Below are 21,884 nucleotides of genomic sequence, written 5' to 3' on the forward strand. Positions count from 1 at the left end.
ATTTTAAGCATTTTGGATTATTAATTTTTTCGCTTTTCGATTTTATATATACAGCATCTAATGAACGCCCCGACTTGCTGACTAACTAGCTTTAGCGTTTTCATTGTTGTCATTTCCTTCTTCCTTCTTTCCTACCATACCCACATTCAATTTCCTATATTCCCATATGTCCATCTCTCGCATGCAAAAAATATTACAAGTCGTCAATAGAATAAAAATATTGATTAATTAAATGTTTATGCCTCGAATCTGACAATTTAATGAATTAACTGCGCGCTTTCTTTCTATGGTAGCCTAAATTTAGCTATTTTTTTGTCGCGTTGTATTTTATTCTAATACCGAAACAAATCCGTCAAATTGCTACAATATTGACTATGGTCGTATTTATGAAAGTGATAGGATCCGTTTATCAACTTTTTTTTGCAAATTACACTAAATACGATCGATCGTACACTGCATGATTAAAATATGACCGGTCTACTTAGTGTAGTTTGTAAGAGTTTGTAAACAAAAAAGTTTGTAAATATAATCTGCCCCCTTATGAAAATAGGAAAAAATATGTATCATTTTAGAAGATGTAAAATTATATTATTTCAAGTGAGAGAAAAAGATAGATAAAAGAAAAGAGAGAGTGTGGACAAAAAAAAATATAAAGATGTTGATCTCACCTTTTGATGAAAGTGAAATGACACAAGTTATGTAATTTAAGAGTACAAATATTTTTTCCATAAAAATAATTCACTTTAGAAGTATGGACGCCTCCACATGCTTCCAGCTGTACAATAACTGTTCAATCTCGAAAGGAGTGGAGAAATGAAAAGCCCCAAATCCCCTTGTGAATTTTTTTGGAGTTCACTTGAATTGATAGTTATTTCAATCAAACTAAAATTTCTTAATGAAATTGATATTTTATGAGATTACTAATGTAATAAAATTTATTAAGTTATTGATATCAAAATAAATAAGAGTGTTGATAATATTTTGGTAGAAGAAAGGGCTAGCCCGGAACAAAGCAACTTTGAAATCTAATATTGTGAATCCAGCTCACATACCGGTAGATGATTTGAAACAAAAATAAAAATTGAATAATGGAAACAAGGAAGAGGTTGTGAGATTTGAGCAGAGACTTGAAAAAAAAAATTGTTTGTTAATTAAAATATTAATCGAAATCGATATTTGTTAGGTACATCAAGGTTGTGTTTGGTGCATGTTCAAATCCATAGATAAAATCTTAACGAAAGTAACCGTGAATTCATATATAGTGCATTTGGCAAGAAAATGTAAAACGAAATTCATTACAATTATGAAGCAGAATACTTGTATAAAGTATGAACATAACTTTCCTCAAGATAACTTGTAGAACCAATAGAATCATCTGATAGAGTTTGGTCTGAGTTGGTTGTGATATCCTCTTGAATCATTTCATCTGGATATAGGGAAGGTTTTGGTGGCATATCAATGCCCTCAATTTCTCCTTCCAGCATCTCTACTACTTTGTTCATTGAAGGACGATCACTTGGTTTTAACTGTATACACCATAACGCAACTACGAACATCTTCTTTGCCTTATCATTCTTTTCCTCGGTAATATCTTCCATTCCCAACTCATTTTCTCTGCTCAATTGATCATGAATCCAAAGAGGAAAGAAAAGCTCACTTGAATGCTCTGCTTCTTTGTTCAAGTTTTTTCTCCTGCTTGCCATTTCCATCAAAAGCATTCCAAAGCTATAGACGTCAGCCTTGTACGAAACTCCCCCAATATTATGGTAGAATAATTCAGGGGCCATGTATCCAATTGTTCCCCTTGCTGCTGTCAAAGTCACAATACTTTTGTCTATTGGATAAAGCTTTGCGAGGCCAAAGTCTGAAACCTTAGGGGTAAAGTTCTCGTCAAGAAGGATGTTATGGGGCTTGATATCAAAATGTAAAATCTGCACGTCACAACCTTGATGCAGATAAGCAATAGCACGAGCCACTCCAAGAGAAATCTCGTATATTTGCTCGTAAGATAAAGAAATACTATCCTCTTTAGAGAAAATATGTCTATCAAGAGAGCCATTGGGCATGAATTCATAAACAAGAGCACGTTTTGATGCCTCAACACAAAATCCAATTAGTCGAACCACATTGGCATGGTGTATTCTTCCTATGGTTGCGATTTCACTGATGAATTCTTGCCCATTAGCCTTTGATTTATTCAACATCTTTATGGCAACAAATGGACCACTACGTAGCTTTCCTTTATACACCATACCGAACCCTCCTTGACCCAGCTTTTCTTCAAAACCTTTAGTCATCTGCTTTATTTCTTTGTATGAGTACCTTATTGGCATGAAGGTATTTTCTTGCAGAAAAGCTTCGATATTTTCGTAGCTTGATAAATGTCTTCTTCCCCATTTATAGATCAACAGTACAATGAAAGGTACGACCAATACAAATCTGACAATAAAGTATGGTAAGACATACCTTCCCGTGCCTCTTCCTATGTCAACTTCTTCAATTCCATCGTAGCTGACATCAACATTCACGCCAAAAATTTGCGTAAGTCCTGCATGGGTGGGAGCGTATATCACCCCAGAACTGATTATCGGTTATTCTGATTATATGCTTTGCCATGCCAACTTTTCTAACGAAATAGTTACAGGTTATTACAATTAAATGTGAACAACAAAACTGTTAAAAGTTACATTTCACTCGAAAGTGTCGGGTAGAATTATTGTAAAACCATTAAATTTACATTCTAATGCATCTAATAATAAAATTTTCAATCTGGAAGAGTACCATAACTAGAATTTATCTCTTTACGCATAAACATTGGTTTAATTTTTTAATAAATTTTTCATATATTTGTTGAATTTGCTGGGATTAATCTTGATAAGACTATATTAAATGATATATAGTCAATGAGAAAATATAGAAAGGAAAATACATGCCAGAGGAATAAAACGTTACCTTCATAAACACTTACGATGTATGAACCTGTAAAAAATCTTTGTGATATCAACAAATTGAAAAAGACATTATATATATATATATATATATATATATATATATATATATATATATATATAATATAAAGGCAGGATGTTCTTACACCAGTGTAAGAGTTAGAAGTTTTAGACTCAATCTTGACCATTGATCCACTTGTATTCAATGGCTCACATTACTAAAAAATTAGAGCCCTTAGATATAAGTGAGATCAATGGTCAAGATTGAGAATGTAACTTATACTGGTGTAAAATAACTCTGACCCATATATATATATATATATATATATATATATATAAACAAAAATAACTGAAAACAGATTAATGGAAGAAAGGATAGATTTCTTACTTATAATGCCAAGTATGATGTCCAATGACAGATCAACTAAAAGAAAAGAATAGAATGAAAAAAAAAATTAGAGAACTAAATGAAGTTTTATAAAAAGAATTTTATATGATCATATATATATATAGTATTGTTCTAAATCACATTTGCATGTGTTTAAAAACTTTGATTAGACTGTTTGAAACAATATAATGACAGATAATTAAATTACAATATTATGAGTACTGTCAATCATAAACGTTTATACAAAACACAAATTAACTTAGAATATAATTTTGTTACTGAATAAAGTTGCAGTAGGGAAATTCAGCTGACAAACTTGAATTGAAATTCTATGCTGATAATTTTGAAATAATAACAAACTCATGAGCACTTGCTTACTCAACTCTGATATCATATTCAATGCGACTTCAATTCAACATCTTAAGATTTTAGGTGAGATTTAATTAATAATTTTATGTCTCTGCCAATTTTTTCCATCACTCTTTCCTAAATAAGAAAGGAAAATCATTGTAATTCATATACAAAAAATCATGATGTATTAAAAGATGAAAAGAAATATGTGAAACAATTATTTCCATGTAAGTGTTTAGGAAGTGACATGTGAAAAGATTTTTTTTTTTTTTTTTTGTGTTTTTACAAGTGAAAAATCAACTTACAACTTAATACAACCTATTCAAATCCCTCACTATTAAACCAAACTCAGTGGCTTGACATGGGAAGAGTTTTCTTTCCCAATAACTAACATACAATAACTGTAGCACATAAAAAGAATTTACATTTTCTCTTGTTTAAAAATAAATAAATAAATTCACATTTGGCTCGCATAAAAAGGTGTATAATTGGAACATATTTTGGGGTCTCCCATAGCACATACGTTCCTTCTACAAAGGATAAAAAGTTGGGATTTGAGGTCTTGGTTTTAATGAAATAAAAATTTCTCATTTAAGAGAAGAGGAGTACGACAAAACCAAAGAAAAATCCGTATAATTGATGCAGAGAAATATTTAAAAAAAAAAAAAAGAATAAAGAATACGGACGAGAGTTACATGAGCTATAAAACATGTTTTTTGTGTAAATAATTATTATCTTTTCTGAGAAAAATAACATTACTCATTAAAAAAAAGACAAATGTTTATATTTACCAAAAAAAAAAGACAAATGTATAATTATTGATCATCTGGTAGCATAAATAAAATAGAAAATGCTCTTTTACCAAAATAAAAAGTAAATATAAATAGAAAATGCTCGAAGACAAAAATTAGAAAGATATTAAAACATATATAAATGAGCGTGAACGAAATTATGTGCTTGTTACCGCAACCGTAGGTGACTCGCTTCGACCCTAAGGCTAAGAGAGAAAAACAGCTTGGACGGTCACATTCGATACTTGAGTCATTGATAGGACGGCAAATCATCCACTTTGCGCATTGTTCATCACAAAGAACATGTAACCAAGACAGCCAAAATCCATAGGCCAGCATGTTGTGGATGTCATCATAGGAATCGTTTTTCTTATTATTGTGGTCTTTCTTTGTCGCCCAATTTGCAAAAGTAGCCACCTTCAGTTGGCACCCAATCTTGATGTCCATCACACGAAAATCACTTGATGAATCTTTCTTCAGGACAGCATAGATGTGCCCTCCAGAGCCACAACGAGTTGTATCCACCTTCACATATCGAGGATCATTAGTGATTGGATTGCTACAGTTGAAGTATGCTGCTATTCCACGATCATCAAACGGGGCCAAACTCAGCGGATTTATTATATGAGCAGTATCGTCAGTGAGATTGGTGGAACCTAAGAAATAGCGGGGGATGAAGGAGCAACTAGTGTCCTCCGTAACCCCTGCGTCACTCACTCGGATTTTACGTCTTTTGTAATCGATTTCGTGTACATGGTATTTTCCTGAAAGCAGAGCTAAAATTGTTGCGTTGTTCTTCTGGCAAACTAGTTCGTACCTCTTGTTGCCGCAGTGTGGTGGGTCACCTGAGAGTCGAAATGGATAACTTATGTTGGGAATATTGCCACAGGAGGAAGCAGGACAATCGTGGATGGATAAGGCATTACAAAAAGATTGTAGGAATACGAAAAGAACGATAGCTGCAGAAGATATTCCTCTCCTTTTCATCTTTGTCTGGATCAAGTTCTTTGCTTCTGTCTTGCATTTATGGGTAACTTTCTCGTTTCATTTGACCAACTGAATGATACTTTCACACTGTCTGGGAGCATTAAAAATAAATACAAAAAAAATAGAAAGAAATAAATCACGCCAAATTATTTTTTATGACAGAGAAGGCGTTCGAAGGGCCGGCTTGGCTCAGCGGTAAATTTGCTTGCCGTGGTGTGTCAGGTCGCGGGTTCGAATCAGCCTCTCTGCAAAAAGCAGGGGAAAGACTGCCCAAAATATTCCCTTCCCCAGACACTCACAAAGTAGGTATTTGAACTGGGTCGACCCGTACAGAGAAAGCGTTCACACTTAACATTATTGAAAGCATTTTGGAATTTATTATTGGTTCACTTTTGGAATTTATACATACTGTACCTTCATCAGCGCCCCCACTTGCTTGACTGACTAATTGGCTTTAGCGTTTTCATTGTTGGCTTGGATACAAAAAATTATTACAAGTCATCAATCAAATAAAAATATTTATAGATAAATGCCTGTGACTCGAATCTGAAATCAACTGCGCTCTTTCCTTGGGAAAATTTTTTAGTGGTCGTACCCCTATATGTTTCTTTCAGGGAGATATTGACACTTGTATAAAAAAATTTGTTTACTCTCTTCTCTCACCTCTTTTCTGATTAATTATCACATTCTTTTGATTTGGACCACTTAAAATTTAATGTTCCCGATGCACGAAGGCTCTTCTCCTCTCCTTATGTGTTAGCCTAAATTTTGTTACTATTGTCACGTTTTGTTTTATTTAAATACATAAACAAATCTGACAAAGTACTACAATCTTGACTATGGTCGCTTAAGAAAATAATTTTGGAAGTATGGATGCCTCATGATTCCAGTTGTACATGAACTGGTCAATCTTGAACGGCGTGGAGAAAGGAAAGCCCACGAGGCCACGCGCGAATCGAATTTTATATGGGAAAATGATAGTTATTTCGATTAAACTACAATTTTATTAATGATTTAACGAAAAAAATGTTGGTCATTTTAAATAATTTAATTTTGTATTATTTTAGATGAAATAATATTATTTTTATGCATAATTCATAAAACTAGTGAGTTATCCGTGCGATATCCGGAGGAAAAAAAATGAAATTGTTGTCAGCCGTCGTTAGTTAATTAATCATCGCACCGATAAATCAACACCTTCATGTTGCTATCAAGCTCTGAACGGTACAATGGTGGAGCTTTAAACATGAAAGAACAAAAAATAAAAAAGCAAATCTATTACTTGAGAAATATATGAAATAAAAAAGAATTATCTTGTTATTTTGTACTATTTTTTGAACTTGAAAAGTCTACGACATTCACGCAGAAAGTTAATGCAAATTTTAAATAGAAATGTTAAATAAAAATTTGTAGGACAAAACATGTAATTGTATCATGTAACTTACCAAAGTGAGCTGTCGCCACCTTCCTCCACCTTGCCACCTTCATCTTCTCCATAGAAACCTCCAAAGTGACTACCTTTCTTCATTGTTTCTTTATCACAACACCATGGTTGTGTGTTGGAGAGACTTGGGTGGGAGAGAAGCCTTGGTTTTACGAGTTTTGGTCTCTGTTTTGTGGTGGTAGAGGTTGACCTTTTTAGTGTGGTGGTGAGAGCCATTTTCCTTGCTTGAGTTGTCTCAAGAAGCCATTTTTGTTGAAAAAAGACCAACCTTGATGCTCATTTTCGTGCTCTTTGAAGTCAGAACCATGGGAGCTGCATATAGAGCTCCAAGAGCACCCTTTTTCTGTTTTGAGCTTTGGGGTATGTCCTTGAACCTTGTTCATGAGTTTTCTTTGATAAAAGTTGAGTCTTGGTATGTAAAAAGAGATGATAAGTAACCAACATGATCACTGTCCTTAATGTGTCTAAAAATGGATTCTTGGACGTATAGTAGTGTTAAAAATGGAACCTTGAAGAGATATCTTTGCGAAAATGCAAAACTGCATTCTATCGCGGATATGATATCCGGATATGATATCCGGATATGGATATCCGGATATGAATATCCGGATATGGGACTTGTGATATCTGGATATGGATATCCGGATATGATATCGGGATATGGATATCCGGATATAGCCCCGACATATATCCGGATATTATGGGAAAGTGCAAGTTGGTCACTGTTCTGTTCATACAGAATGGTATATTGGGTTTATAGACCCATGATTGGTTAAGTTGAACCTCTGTAACAATTGAACCAAGTCAGAATCACTTAGATTAAGGGCTTATGGCTTTAGGATAAGCCTAATGGCATGAAACGTAAAAGGAAACGTTGTCTTTATGTCATAAAATTTTAGATTATGAATGTTGATATGATTGCTGATATAAACACACTGTGAGAGTGTTGTTTGTGGACCTTGGATTGGGTTGGACTCTTGAGTTGAATAGTTAGCTTGCAAGGTAAGTTTTCGTGTTCTCGATTTTGCTCATTATTTGTTCCACCGTACCTCATGGAGGGATGGTTTATATGCATGATGTGCTTTTATGAAATGTTATTGAACTGTTAAGTGCAAGTGCCTTATGATATGTATGTATTGTTCCACCTAGGCGGTAAGCCTGAGTATGTAGCGTCATACAAAATGGTGATTCTGTGGGTGGGTACAAGTAGTGTCTTGTACTATTGTAGATTGTAGACGTATGTAATTTCTACATGTTCTCTGACCAGTAGGATTTTGACACACATGACATGACTATATGCTGCATTGCACCGTTTTGGAACTTATACTGTTAAACTTCTTTTGAACTTATATTGCACATGTAAGTGAGTTTGGGGTGAAGAGATCATTAAGGACCCCTTGTCTTACTGAAATTTTTTTTTAGAGATCTCACCCCACGTTTGGGGCACATTTTCAGGTTCAGGTACCTCGAAGGTTGATACCTCGGCGGCAGGAGGCCAGAGCTTAGTTGACTGATGTATGCATGTTTATGCTAATATGCTTGGATGCTAATTTATGTTATATTGTCATTATATGTTATTTGAGCTGATACTTTGTTGGACTTTGTTGCCTTATTTGGTGAGCATGAAGATTGTCCATGCCACATTGATTATGCTTTGTTTATTAAGACTCATGTTGTATAATGAATCAAGATTTTGTTCGGACTTCGTGTTGTGATTCTGTGACTAGATACACATTTATATATGAGGTATTTCAGATAGCTTTTACTGCAGTGTACATACATGCAATGTTTTGAAAATGGATTAAGTAATCAACTTGGTTAATAATAATGACGTCATAATTGAAAAGAAAAAGTTAGCTTCCGCATTTAATAAAGTTGCGCTTAATACGGTAATATGATAACAAACCGAGTATACACGGGGTGTTACACTATTAAAAAATTATTTACAAAAAATTAAGCATCGATGAAGCCAGCGTGAATGTCGTGCCTTTTGAAGTTCAAAACTAGCACAAAATAGTAAGATAATTCTTTTTTAAATAGAAATGTTAAATAAAATTTTGTAGGACAAAACATGTAATTGTATTATGTAACGTACAAAAAATAATGAGACGCTATTAAACAATTATTTACACAAATTTAAGCAACGATGAAGCCTGCACCTGCACTTGCAAAAGTGTAAAACCCATTCTGCTTAAGTGTGAACACAAAGTGGCAATGATAAACTATTTTCCAGGAAACATTTCAAGTTGGCTTAAGTGTGAACACAAAGTCAAGGTTGAAGGGGTTAATTCATAACTGTTGAAATGAGATAATATTTGTTGAGTTGTACAATTGTTGAAATTTTAATCATTGATTACACAGTTACATAATCATAGGAGATTTGTATTAAATAGATTAATTTTCTTATTTGCAGTTGATTGACATAATCATAGGAGATTTGTATTAAATAGATTAATTTTCTTATTTGCAGTTGATTGACATAATCATAAGAGATTTGTAGTAAATAGAAATAGTAACAGGTTATTTCATTTCCTTATTTATAGCTGATTGACGGCTAATTTGTAATGGACCAGGAGTCCTCATTTATGTATATAATTACCCCAGTAGAGGAAGAATAAATACGAAGATATATTCATAATATAGCACCATTGTTTTGACATGGTATCAGAGCATTTCTGATCCAATAACCTATTTTCATTAAACCTCTCACATCGTATTTTTCAATTTGCCTAACTTGAATTTTTTTTTCTGTTACCCATTTCGAATTTCTATTTTCCCATGAACAATCCCAAAATCTCCTCTGAATCTTCAACTCCTCTGAATTTCAATAAACGTCCCCGGAAGAAAATGCTTGTCAAAGCCATGACCATTGTCTCCGCTAGAGATGCTATTGTCCCAGCTGCCAATTTTACTCAATTCGGCATTTTGGGTAAGTCTCTTGCTTTCTATACATTGTCTAGGAATTATATTTGGATAATTGACACAGGTGCTTCTGATCATATGATTAAAGATTCTTCCTAGTTGTTCAATCTTTGTAATTCTTCCCAATCTGTTATTTCCACTGCCAATGAGGGTACCTCAAAAATTACTGGTCAAGGATCCTTAACCCTTTCTGATAACTTATTTCTAGACTCTGTGTTGGTTGTACCCTCTCTTGAATACAATTTACTCTCTGTGAGCTAATTAACGTCAAAGCTTAACTATTCAGTAACCTTTTTTCCCTCTCGTTGTGTTTTTCAGGACATCCCCACTCGTACTACTCTTGGTTATGGTGTTAGACGTGGCCAACTTTACTTCTTAGAGGTCTATGTTCCTAGTCATCCTTCTTTGGCTACTATATGTGCAACAATCGGTCCAGAACAGTCCCGTGCTACCATTTTGCTATGGCATCGAAGACTTGGTCACCTTTCCTTTAGTTATCTGAAAAAGTTATTTCCTCGGTTGTTTTCCCATTTTAATAATGTTGATTTCAAATGCAGCACTTGTGAATTGGCCAAGCCCAACATATTACAAGTGCGTTGCACAGAGAAAAAAAATTGATTTGTTTGTCTCGTAAAAGTTAACATAAATTACAAAAGTATATCACTGTATTTTATTTAAATAAACAATCAACATTATGAGGTACCTAACTCCAGATTTTTGTACATGTAGTATATGACAATAGCCAATCAAATTCAGATAATCACGCAATACGTGAAGAAGAAATTTTTTGAAGTTGTGCTTAATTGACATCAAGGTAATAATGAAGACGGTCCAACTTGCACTTGCAAAAGTGGTAAAATCCATTATGCGATGCACTTTTGATCCTTGCTCCTATTGGAAATAAATGATAAAAAATCTATAAACAAATGTGTCAAATAAATAAGCATGTATATACCATGCATAAATGTGCAGTCAAGCCATATAAATACAAACTGCAATCAACAATGTGTTATTTGTAAATCCACACAGTACACATAAATGCATACCAACTGCATATTGATTTTACATGTATGACTATCAAAGGGAGGATAATACCTTTGGCATGTATAAATCTATTATCTCACCATATTTTTCAAAATGACTGTGCGGGGAAAAAAAGAAATTTTGTTTAGATGCTTGTTTTTGAAATTTTTACATCAGTAAATCCAATTATCTTAGCCACACAAAGATGAGTTTGTTAGACAGTAAATGAGTTTAAGGATTTAAGGATTTTTACTTAAGGAAGGATGTGAGGAGAAGGATTTAAGAATTTTTACTAAACCCTCTAAAATGCTTCTTGTTCTTAAAATTAGAGTTTCCCCCAATTTGGAGGGTTTTAACTCCCAAACAAGGGGAGGCAATAATATCCTTCATTTTCCTCCCCTTCTTTCCCCTCCGTCTTCCTTGAATTTGTTTCTTTCCTTTTCCCTTCAAACTCCCAATCAAAGCCTAAATATCTCATATCCAAATACTTTGATTCTAGACTTAGGCGGGACAAGAGCTCATGATAGGGGAAAACACTATAAATGAGCAAAGCTATACCACCAATAACAAGTGGACTCCGTACAAATTCTTAACCTAAAACCTTAACATATTAAATATAGGGAAATACATACGTTATGTAACATGATAGAAAACAAATTTTCTACTGACTCATCGATAAGCGTGTAAATATTTCCTTTGTTTTTTATTTTTCTTTTATGGTAGGGCCTATTAAAATCTATTTGTCCAGGAAAAACATTTATTATCCTGGTACATGACATATATATTCTCCTTAAATATATGGTCACTTATATGTTATTCATTTAAATTTCTATCAATTATAAGATTCTATCACATATCCCAACAATTATTCCTTTTAATGTGAAATCCCATATCATTATCCTTCCCTTTAAGAAAATCTTTAGCAAACATATGGTTAATCGACTTCGAACTCCACTGCGATACCATTGTCACACTTAAATATCCCAAGGAGTTATCACTATAGCCTATAAATAAGGGCATAAGGTCTGAGGTCCTTGAGCTTGGGGTTTTGATGCGCGCTCAGACACACTCATTTCAGGTATTCACAATTCTAGAAATTTTGTCGAGCAGAAAAAGAAATCATTATTCCATCCTTGTAATTTGAACTGTCAATTTAAATTAGGAATAGCTCATTTTGCCTAAAATAGCTCTTCAAGTTAGACTGTATTATTCTAGACTTTACGAAATTCGAAATAGCCTATAGATTCTTGGTTTGGACGGGATGACTAATTTTATTCCTTGAGTAGAATGTAATATAGTCACTAATAAAAAAAGGTAATATATTTGTCATGTAACAAGAAAACAAAAAGTTTTCCTACACAGACAGCAAGCAAGATACATATCCTTCATTTTTAGGAGCTAACGTGGTACCAAAGAGCAAGATGCAATTGCTTCCAGTTTGGTGACAAGAATACAAGATTCTTTCACTCAGCTGCTACCGCCAGGAGAAGAAGGAATAGCATCATCACTCTGAAGGACGACCAAGGTAATTGGCTGACAGACCTAAAGGACATCGTTGTCCATGCTTCTTCCTTTTTTGTCAAACTTTTCACTGCTGAAAACTCAGACGATGCTAGTTACCCAATTTCTAGTGTTTTTCCATCTCTGGAAGAGGCTCTTCTGCTGGAGTTAAGCTCACCTCTTCCCCCGAGGAAATTCGAAATACTGTGTTTGCAATGGGCAAATTAAAAGCCCCGGGCTCTGATGGTCTCCATGCAGCCTTCTATCAGAGCCAATGGCATACAATTGGGACTTCTCTAACCAACTTGATCCTAGACATCTTCACCTCTCCACACAGAGTGAAGGAAATTAACCAAACTCTAATTTCACTAATCCCCAAAATTGACCATCCGATTTCTATCAACGATTTCAGGCCGATTAGCTTATGCAATGTCTCTTACAAAGTTATCACGAAGCTCTTATCTGGAAGATTAAAGTTCATGCAAAAGCTAATTTCTCCTACTCAAAGCAGCTTCGTTCAAGGTCGCAATTGCACCGATAATATCGTGGTGGCCCAAGAAGTCATTCACTCAATGAAACTCAAGAAGGGCACCAAGGACTGGATGGCAATAAACATCGACCATGAAAAAGCTTTTGATCGTCTAAGCTGGAGCTTTATTCAAGATACTATACGAGAGGCTGGTCTCCCTGACAACATTGTCGAGTTGATCATGATGTGCATCTCTACTTCCTCCCTCAACATCCTTTGGAAAATTGGAATGGTAGGAAGACCAGAAATTTTACTCCTTCTAGTGGCCTTAGATAAGGAGATCCGATTTTTCCTTACATCTTCATTCTCTGCATGGAAAGACTCTCCTATCTTATCCAAACTGCCCTTCAAGTAGGAGCATGGAAACCGATTCGCCTTAGTAAGAACGGTCCTGCCCTCTCTCATTTGTTTTTTGCTGACGACATTCTTCTGTTTTCTGAAACTTCCTTAGCCCAGGCTCATATCGTCAACCAAGTTCTTAAAACTTTCTGTTTATCTTCGGATCAGAGGGTCAGCAAAGAGAAGACTAAAGTTTGTTTCTCTAAAAATGTGTGTGGTCCTAGAGGCCAGCAAATTAGCGACTGCCTCGAATTCAGGATGACATATGACCTTGGTAAGTATTTTGGAGTTCACCTCAACCACACAAGGGTCAACATAGACTCTTTCTCTCATGTTCTCCACAGGGTCAACTTGAGACTGAGTGCTTGGCACCAATCATCCCTTTCCCTGGCTGGAAGGGTCACTCTTACTAACTCTGTCTTGGCTGCCCTTCCGTCCTACTCGATGCAATCTGCACTGCTTCCCTTTTCTGTTTGTGATGACATTGAGAAAGCAATGTGACAATTTGTTTGGGGATCATCTCCCTCGAGGCGCAAGGTTCTTCTTGTCAACTGGGACGTGGTTTGCTCCCCCAAAGAAAAAGGTGGTCTCGGCTTTAAAAGGATACGTGCTTTCAACAATGCCATGCTTATGAAGATAGGACATGGTATCCTGACCAAGAAAGATTCTCTTTGGGTCCAAGTGTTGAGAGGGAAATACAAAGTGGGAAATGACCTAATTCCTTCGGTTGGCAGCTCCAGAATTCGGTCCAATCTTTGGAAGGGTGTCCAGCATTCGTGGAACCATATTACGGATGGCTCAAGGATCTTTCTTGGCAATGGTGCCACGGCCAAGTTCTGGACTGACAATTGGCTTAAGGATGTTGGGCCGCTGAAAACCTTGGCTACCATTGACATTTCCGAAGATCTCCTCAACTACTCCGTGTCTCACTTTGTCACCCCTGAAGGGCAATGGAACTGGAACATCCTCTCAGGCTTCTTCCGAGTGCTACTTGCAATCGTATTGCTGCTTTGAGTCCCCCACTCCCCCTGATGGTGCTAATCGTGTTATCTGGGAACCCTCTGTGGACGGCTTATTCTCAGTAAAATCAGCTTATAACTTTCTGTGTAATTTTGAATCCAGACTTAATCCCCCTTCGGCATGCATTCTAAAAAAGTGGAGAGGCCCTCCTAGAGTTGCTACCTTCCTCTGGCTTCTCTTGGGTGATAAATTTCTCTCCAACGATCAAAGAGTCAAAAGGCATATGTCCCTTGAAGCTCACTGCTCGAGATGCCACTTCCCTATCGAGGATTGTCTCCATATTTTCAGAAACTGCCCCTTTACCGGACAAGTGTGGAATATCCTACTTGCCCAGCATCATAAGATAGATTTCTTCTCCGGAAATTTCAATGACTGGCTCTTTTCCAACTTGTCGAACCACTCCAATCTTAGTGATCTAACCGATTGGAGCTCTCTCTTTGGCATCGTCTTCTGGTCCTTATGGCAAGAAAGAAACAAATGGGTTTTTAATGGGAAAAGAAACTCACCATTTGGCCTTGTGCAAAGAGCCTCTGCGGTCTGTTGTGGGTTTAAGAATGATGATCACCTCCTTCAAACCGCTGGGCTGATCAATAAACCAAGGAAGGAAATCTCTATAATCTGGAAATTTCCTGATGATGGTTGGTCCAAGCTGAATACTGATGGGGCTTGTGCTTTACTGGACGGTAATATTAGCTGTAGTGGTGTCTTGCGAGGTGCAGATGGAAGATGGATCCTTGGCTTTAACAAGTTCTTAGGCACATGCACTCCTCTGTTGGCTGAGCTTTGGGGTATTTTGGTTGGACTAGACCTGGCCTGGAATAGGAACTTTAGGAAGCTGTGGCTGGAGGTCGACTCCCTGATTGCTATTAATCTAATCTCATCAGATTGTCACTCAAGCCACCCCATGTTTCCCCTGGTAAATAGAATTATCAATACCATCAACAGGGATTGGTCTGTCAAAATTTCTCACATTCACAGGGAAGGGAATGAGGTAGCAAATTGGTTGGCTGCCCACTATGATATCCACACCTGGGATACGATTATTTTTGAACTCCCCCCTTCTCGGGAGTCTCTACTTCCAGATTGACTTCCCTTTAATTTCTTTCTGTTGTTTCTGTTGCTGTTTCCATTTTCCTTGTATTTAAAAAAAAGAAGAGAAAAACAAAAATTAACAGGCCCCACATCTATTGTTGTATGTGCATGAAATTCTTTTATTTTCCTGTTACATAAAAAATATAAGGGGTTTAGTAATCTCATGTTGTAGGAGAGTAGTTATCTCCTACTGTAGACACAATCATGGGTGGGGTCCACTTACTTATAAAAATAAAAAATAAAAAATAAACTACACGGAAATTAATGAGTGTGTAGGAAGGAGATGTTATCTTATGTTGCATAAGAATAATATTTTCCTAAATATATTACCCATAAAGAGGGGGGGTGGGGGGGTGTTGCTATGCAAATATAAGAATAAGTGCATGATAAAGGCCAATCTTAAAGTAAAAAAACTGGACACCATAGATTAATCTAGTAAGATCCAACAATGTTGACAAAAATGTTTTAATTTCGGTTTCTATTAGTGGTCTTTTATTGTTAAGCCATCTAAAAGTAAATCCTAAATGCTCTGGCATTAGACTGTAACAACCCTTCCCTCTCTATATCGTTCTGCACTAATAAAAGGAAAGTGAAATGCTAAATAACCTGCAAGAATAAAGAAAAATCGCAAGTTTTCTTCTTTCTTTTTTTCTTTTTTTTGGGACTGGAAAGTCACATGTTTTGTGCACATCAAGGTTGTGTTTGGTGCATGTTCACATCTCAACATAAAATCTCAACTGAAGTAACCAAGAATTTAAATTATGCATTTTGCAAGAAAATTAACTGTAAAACGAAATTCATTACAATTATGAAGCAGAATACTTCTCTAAAGTATTAACAGAGCTTTCCTCAAGATAACTTGTAGAACCAATAGAATCATCGGATAGCGTTTGGTCTGAGTTGGTAGTGAGATTCTCTTGAATCACTTCGTGTGGATATAGGGAAGGTTTTGGTGGCATATCAATACTCTCAAGTTCTCCTTCCAGCATCTCTACTATTTTGTTCATAGAGGGACGATCGCTTGGTTTTAACTGTATACACCATAATGCAACTATGAACATCTTCTTTGCCTCATCATTCTTTTCCTCGGTAATATCTTCCATTTCCAACTCATTTTCTCTGCTCAATTGATCATAAATCCAAAGAGGGAAGAAAAGCTCGCTTGAATGCTCTGCTTCTTTGTTCAAGTTTTTTCTCCTGCTTGCCATTTCCATCAAAAGCATTCCAAAGCTATAGACATCAGCTTTGTAAGATACTCCCCCAAGATTATGGTAGAATAATTCAGGAGCCATGTATCCAATTGTTCCCCTTGCTGCTGTCAAAGTCACAATACTTTTGTCAATAGGATAAAGCTTTGCAAGGCCAAAGTCTGAAACCTTAGGGATAAAGTTGTCGTCAAGAAGGATGTTATGGGGCTTGATATCAAAATGCAAAATTTGCATGTCACAGCCTTGATGCAGATAAGCAATACCACGAGCCACTCCAAGAGAAATCTCGTATATTTGCTCGTAAGATAAAGAAATACTATCCTCTTTCGAGAAAATATGTCTATCAAGAGAGCCATTGGGCATGAATTCATAAACAAGAGCACGTTTTGATGCCTCAACACAAAATCCAATTAGTCGAACCACATTGGCATGGTGTATCCTTCCTATGGTTGCGACTTCACTTATGAATTCTTGCCCATTAGCGTTTGATTTACTCAACATCTTTACAGCTACAAGTGGCCCACTTCGTAGCTTTCCTTTATACACCATGCCAAACCCACCTTGGCCCAGCTTTTCCTTAAAGCCTCTAGTCATCTGCTTTATTTCTTTGTATGAGTACCTTATTGGCATGAAGGTATTTTCTTGCAGAAAATCTTCGATATTTTCATAGTTTGATGTATGTCTTCTTCCCCATTTGTAGATTAACAGTACAATGAAAGCTACGACACCCAATACAAATCTCACAACAAAGTATGGTAGGACATACCTTCCCGTGACTTTTCCGATCTCAACATCAATTCCATCGTAGCTCCGAGCTCTATTCACGCCAAAAATTTGCATTATTCCTGCAGGCGTGGGTGGGGGTATGTATACCCCAGAACTTATTATGGCTATTCTCATGTTATTTGTTTTGCCATCCCAATTTTTCTAACGAAATATTTACAGTTTATAACAACTAAATGTGAATAAATAGAGTGTTAAAAGTTACATATCATTTGCAAGTGACGGGTAGAATTATTGTGAAACTGTTGTACGTATGTAAGATTAAAAGTATAATAAAATTTAACACATGCATTTTTTATATAAACTCAGAAAATAAGAATAAAAAACAAAATGAAACATTCGTAAATACTTCTCAAAGATGTCCCTTTTAAAATTCAAATGAAACGAGCCATAATTTTTTTTCATAACAAAAAAATTTCACAATCGAAAAGCACCATAACAAGAAGTTCTCTATTTATGTATGACCATTGGTCTATTTTTGTACATCAGATTTTCATATATTTGTGGATTTGGCTGAGAATAATCTCGATAAGAAAATATTAAATGATATTATCAATGTAAAAATAACATTGTAGAAAGTAAAATACATGAGACGGAATAAAATCTTACCTTTATAAACACCAATGCAGTAACCTGTAAGAAATGTTTCAGATGTCAACAAATTTATGTCAACATATATATATATATATATATATATATATATATATATATATATATATATATGGAGAGAGATCATTTGACTCCAGAGTAAGACTTATACTAGCCGTTCATTTGCGTCCATTCAACAGTTATAGTTTATGAAGTTATAATAATTAATTAATTATTAATTATACTATAAATGACAACCGTTGATTTCCGTCCATCAACGGCTGAGATGGAGAGTAAGAATTAAAATTCTTACTCTGGAGTCAAAAGAACCTTTATATATATATATATATATATATGTGTATATATATATATATATATATATATATATATATATATATATGAAAAATGATGTATCATGTCATTGTATATAAGGTTTGTTGCGGTCAAAAAATTATAACTATATACTACAGGGTATATGTTATTCTACTTACCATTTTTTGTGCCTACCTTTGCCTACCACTCTAAAGGACCATTAGATTAGAATCTTAATTAACATTTATCTTTCTCTCTCCTCTTTAGATTCTGATGTAACGGTATTGAAGAGTGATAGGCAAAGATAGACAGAAAAGATGATAGGTAGAATAACCTATCCCTACTACGGGTAGTACATAGTTATAATATTAAAGTTATTTTTTTTTCTCCTATGTCACCCGACAAGCCTCTTAAAAGTAATTGAGGAGAGAGAGAGAAAAATAAAAACAGCTTTAATATCATGACTATCTGTTGTACATAGTTATATGGGATAGATTATTCTACCTACCATTTTTTCTGCCTACTTTTGCCTACCACTCTAAAACATCATTAGATCAGAATCTTAACTAACATTTATCTTTCTCTCTCTTCTTGAGATTATGATCTAACGGTGTTGGAAGGTGGTAGGCAAAGGTAGGCAGAAAAAATGGTAGGTAGAATAACATATTCCTAGTTATATTCCTGAAAAAATAACTTTAATATTATAACTATGTACTACCCGTAATACATAGTTATAGTTTTTTTTACCGCACTAACCCTTACACGCAGTCACTTTACAAATCATATTGCAATATATATATATAGGGTTCGTCGGTTCTCCTTTCACTGCTGATGAGAAAAGTTATAGCAAATTTTTAACATTAGGATACGTTGTCGTATCCTGGCCTAAAAAAAAAAAACATCAGGATCCGCACGCGTATCCTGAGAAAAATAAGTGTTGCTGCACTTTTTCCCATCTGCAGCGACAGAAGAACTATATTACCCATATATATATATATATATATATATATATATCGCAGAAAAAAAAGAAGAATGAAGAAAAGAATGGAATTCTCACCTATAACAGTGCTAAGTATGCTTAATAATCCTGAAACACCTAAAAGAAAAGATTGAAAAAATACTTTAGGGAACTAAAAGAAGATTTATAAAAAGAATTTTATAGGATGTTAAATGCACAAACAATTATTTACTAAAAAAAATGCATAAACAATTTTTATAAATTATCTTTTAATGTTATTTTTCCATGTTGTTTAAAAACTTTTATTTAAATATTAATTACTTAAGAAAGTTATACCTTTTTTTTAACGATATAAGAACACATAATTAAATTATAATATAATTGGTGTAAAACACAAACTTCTATATATATAAAACACAAATTAACTATGATGGTGTTACTAAATAAAATAGTAGTACTTTTTGGGATTATTTTTTATGCGAGCAGGAGATAACTTAAACATTAAACCCGTACCTTTATATAGGAAACAATAAATTTTAAGTTGTACAAGTCTTAATTTTGGCACATTATATTTTAAACAAATCTTGCATTAATATTTTAAGAATTGAAAATCATTTTAATTCATATGCGTAAACAATTATTAATTTTACGAGAAAAATAACATTACTCTTTGACAAAAGACAAATGTATAAATATTGATCATCTAGTAGAATAAATAAAATAGAAAGTGCTCAAAACAAAAAAAACCTAGAAAGCTATAAAAAACATAAATGAGCGTTAGCGAAATTATGTGCTGTTATAAAAAAAATATTATGTTCTTGTTACCGCAATCATAGGTGACTTCATTCGTCCCGTTACTCCCGTAGATATAACGACAGTTTTGCTGATCACATTGGATTTGACTACTGGATTCATTGATAACACTGCAACCCTTACCCTCTCCGCATTCATCTTGACAAATAACATATAACCAAGACAGCCCAAATCCATAAGCCAGCATGTTGTGGATGTCATCATAGGAAACATTTTTCTTATTTTTGTGGTCTTTCGTTGTCCCCCAATTTCCAAAAGTAGCCACCTTCAGTTGGCACCCAACTTTGATATCCATCACGCTAAAATCATTTGATGAATCTTTCAGAACAGTATAGATATGCCCACTCGAGCCACAACGAGTGGTATCCACCTTCACATATCGAGGATCGTCAGTGATTGGATTGGTACAGTTGAAGTACGCTATTGTCGGAACATCAAACGGCTCCAAATTTAGCAGATCTGTTCCAGGACCAATGATATTTTGACTGAAATTGAGAGAATATAAGAAATAGCGGGGGATAAAGGAGCAAGTAGTGTCCTCCACAACACCCCTGTCACTCACTCTGATTGTGTATCTCTTGTAATCGATTTCATGTACATAATACTTCCCTGAAAACAAATTTAACATTGTTGCGTTGTTCTCGCAATCTAGTTCGTACCTCTTGTCGCCGCAGTTGGGTGGGTCACTTGAGAGTCGAAATGGGTAACTTATGTTGGGAGTATTGCCACAGGAGGAAGCAGGACAATGGTGGATGGGTAAGACAGAGGAAGCTGGACAAGTTTGTAAGAATAGGAGAAGAATAGTAGCTACTGAGGATATTGCTCTCCTTTCCATTGTTACCTGGGTTGTGTTCTTTGCTTCTCTCTCTCTCTCTTGGCTATGGTGGAAAGCTGAAAATAATTATTGACATTTCGAAATGGTCTACGCAACTTTGAAGATAAGATATTTTTCTTGGACGGAAATTGATGTATAAGTCTAGATCTCAAAATGTTGACTTTTAAGCGTTGGTGTCTTAAAGAATTCCAACCACTTATTTATGAGTAATAAAATTCATACATATTTATTGTGAAAATATTTCAGCTTTAATTGCTGATTTTGTTTTTTTTTACTATATTCATATAAAAATAAATAGATTCCATCATAAAAAATAGTGTTAGGAGACATTTGGTTGAGGAGAAATTTTTTTGAATACTAGGGAAATGGTTGGAAAGTGAATTTGGTAGGAAAATGTAAAAAAAAATGTTTGGTTCCGTAAAATATTAGTGGAGAAATTGAGTTAAATATGCTGAGTGTATGTTTGGTTGAAAATAAAAATTTAATGGAGAAATGGATGAAATTTACGAAAGTAACCTTTTTTTATAAAATTTATGAAAGTAACCAAATCAACAGGTCTTCAAACCACCAACTTCTCCGACGCGGTAGATCTATTCACGGCAGTCTGTTTTCAACCAGCTAAGCCAACAGAACGTGCTTCGTGTAACATCCCCGTCTCGAGCCGGTTCAATTAACATGCATATGATATAAACAGAAACAACGGAAGACTTAAATTACGAAAATACGAGCTAACTTTTTCTTTTTCTTTTTAATTCTCATTCGACGTAAACGAAAATCGGACAGAGTTTCCTCTATAAATCGGACAACTGGGGATTTTTCAATCCCACTCAGAAGCATTTCCTGATAAAAAGTTTATACAACACATCAATCCAGAAGTACCAGTCATGCAAATATAATCAGATACCCATCCATGGGCGTATGCATAACTTGGCTCAGTGCCGCTAATCTAACAGCATGCAATCCAATACATAAACATAACTGAATACTACATCATCATATAACGTGCCTGAATACTCAAATGTACATGCATCAAACTGACAGACATGTACAAAA

General features: G+C 34.9%; 3 protein-coding genes across 3 annotated transcripts; all 3 read right to left on the reverse strand.

Annotated features, from left to right (window-relative positions):
- Positions 1–1,301: 1,301 nt before the first annotated feature.
- Positions 1,302–2,312, reverse strand: LOC133285931 (rust resistance kinase Lr10-like). The gene has a single exon (XM_061483247.1). The coding sequence runs from the start codon at positions 2,295–2,297 to the stop codon at positions 1,302–1,304; it is 996 nt and encodes a 331-aa protein (XP_061339231.1). The 5' UTR covers positions 2,298–2,312.
- A 1,712-nt stretch (positions 2,313–4,024) lies between these two features.
- On the reverse strand, positions 4,025–5,465 carry LOC133285932 (uncharacterized). The gene is made up of 2 exons (XM_061483248.1): positions 4,652–5,465; positions 4,025–4,074 (listed from the first exon to the last, which is right to left on the reverse strand). Exons 1-2 carry the CDS (start codon positions 5,463–5,465, stop codon positions 4,025–4,027), a joined length of 864 nt encoding a protein of 287 aa, XP_061339232.1.
- Positions 5,466–16,082: 10,617 nt separating this feature from the next.
- LOC133285929 (LEAF RUST 10 DISEASE-RESISTANCE LOCUS RECEPTOR-LIKE PROTEIN KINASE-like 2.4) lies at positions 16,083–20,912 on the reverse strand. Its single transcript, XM_061483243.1, has 4 exons — positions 20,009–20,912; positions 19,283–19,321; positions 17,935–17,958; positions 16,083–17,387 (listed from the first exon to the last, which is right to left on the reverse strand). Exons 1-4 carry the CDS (start codon positions 20,829–20,831, stop codon positions 16,141–16,143), a joined length of 2,133 nt encoding a protein of 710 aa, XP_061339227.1. The 5' UTR covers positions 20,832–20,912; the 3' UTR covers positions 16,083–16,140.
- Positions 20,913–21,884: the final 972 nt, after the last annotated feature.

Source organism: Gastrolobium bilobum, unplaced genomic scaffold, assembly GCF_033153095.1.
Source record: "Gastrolobium bilobum isolate Gb01-03AN ecotype WA unplaced genomic scaffold, APGP_CSIRO_Gbil_v1 utg1764, whole genome shotgun sequence".
Classification (NCBI taxonomy): domain Eukaryota; kingdom Viridiplantae; phylum Streptophyta; class Magnoliopsida; order Fabales; family Fabaceae; genus Gastrolobium; species Gastrolobium bilobum.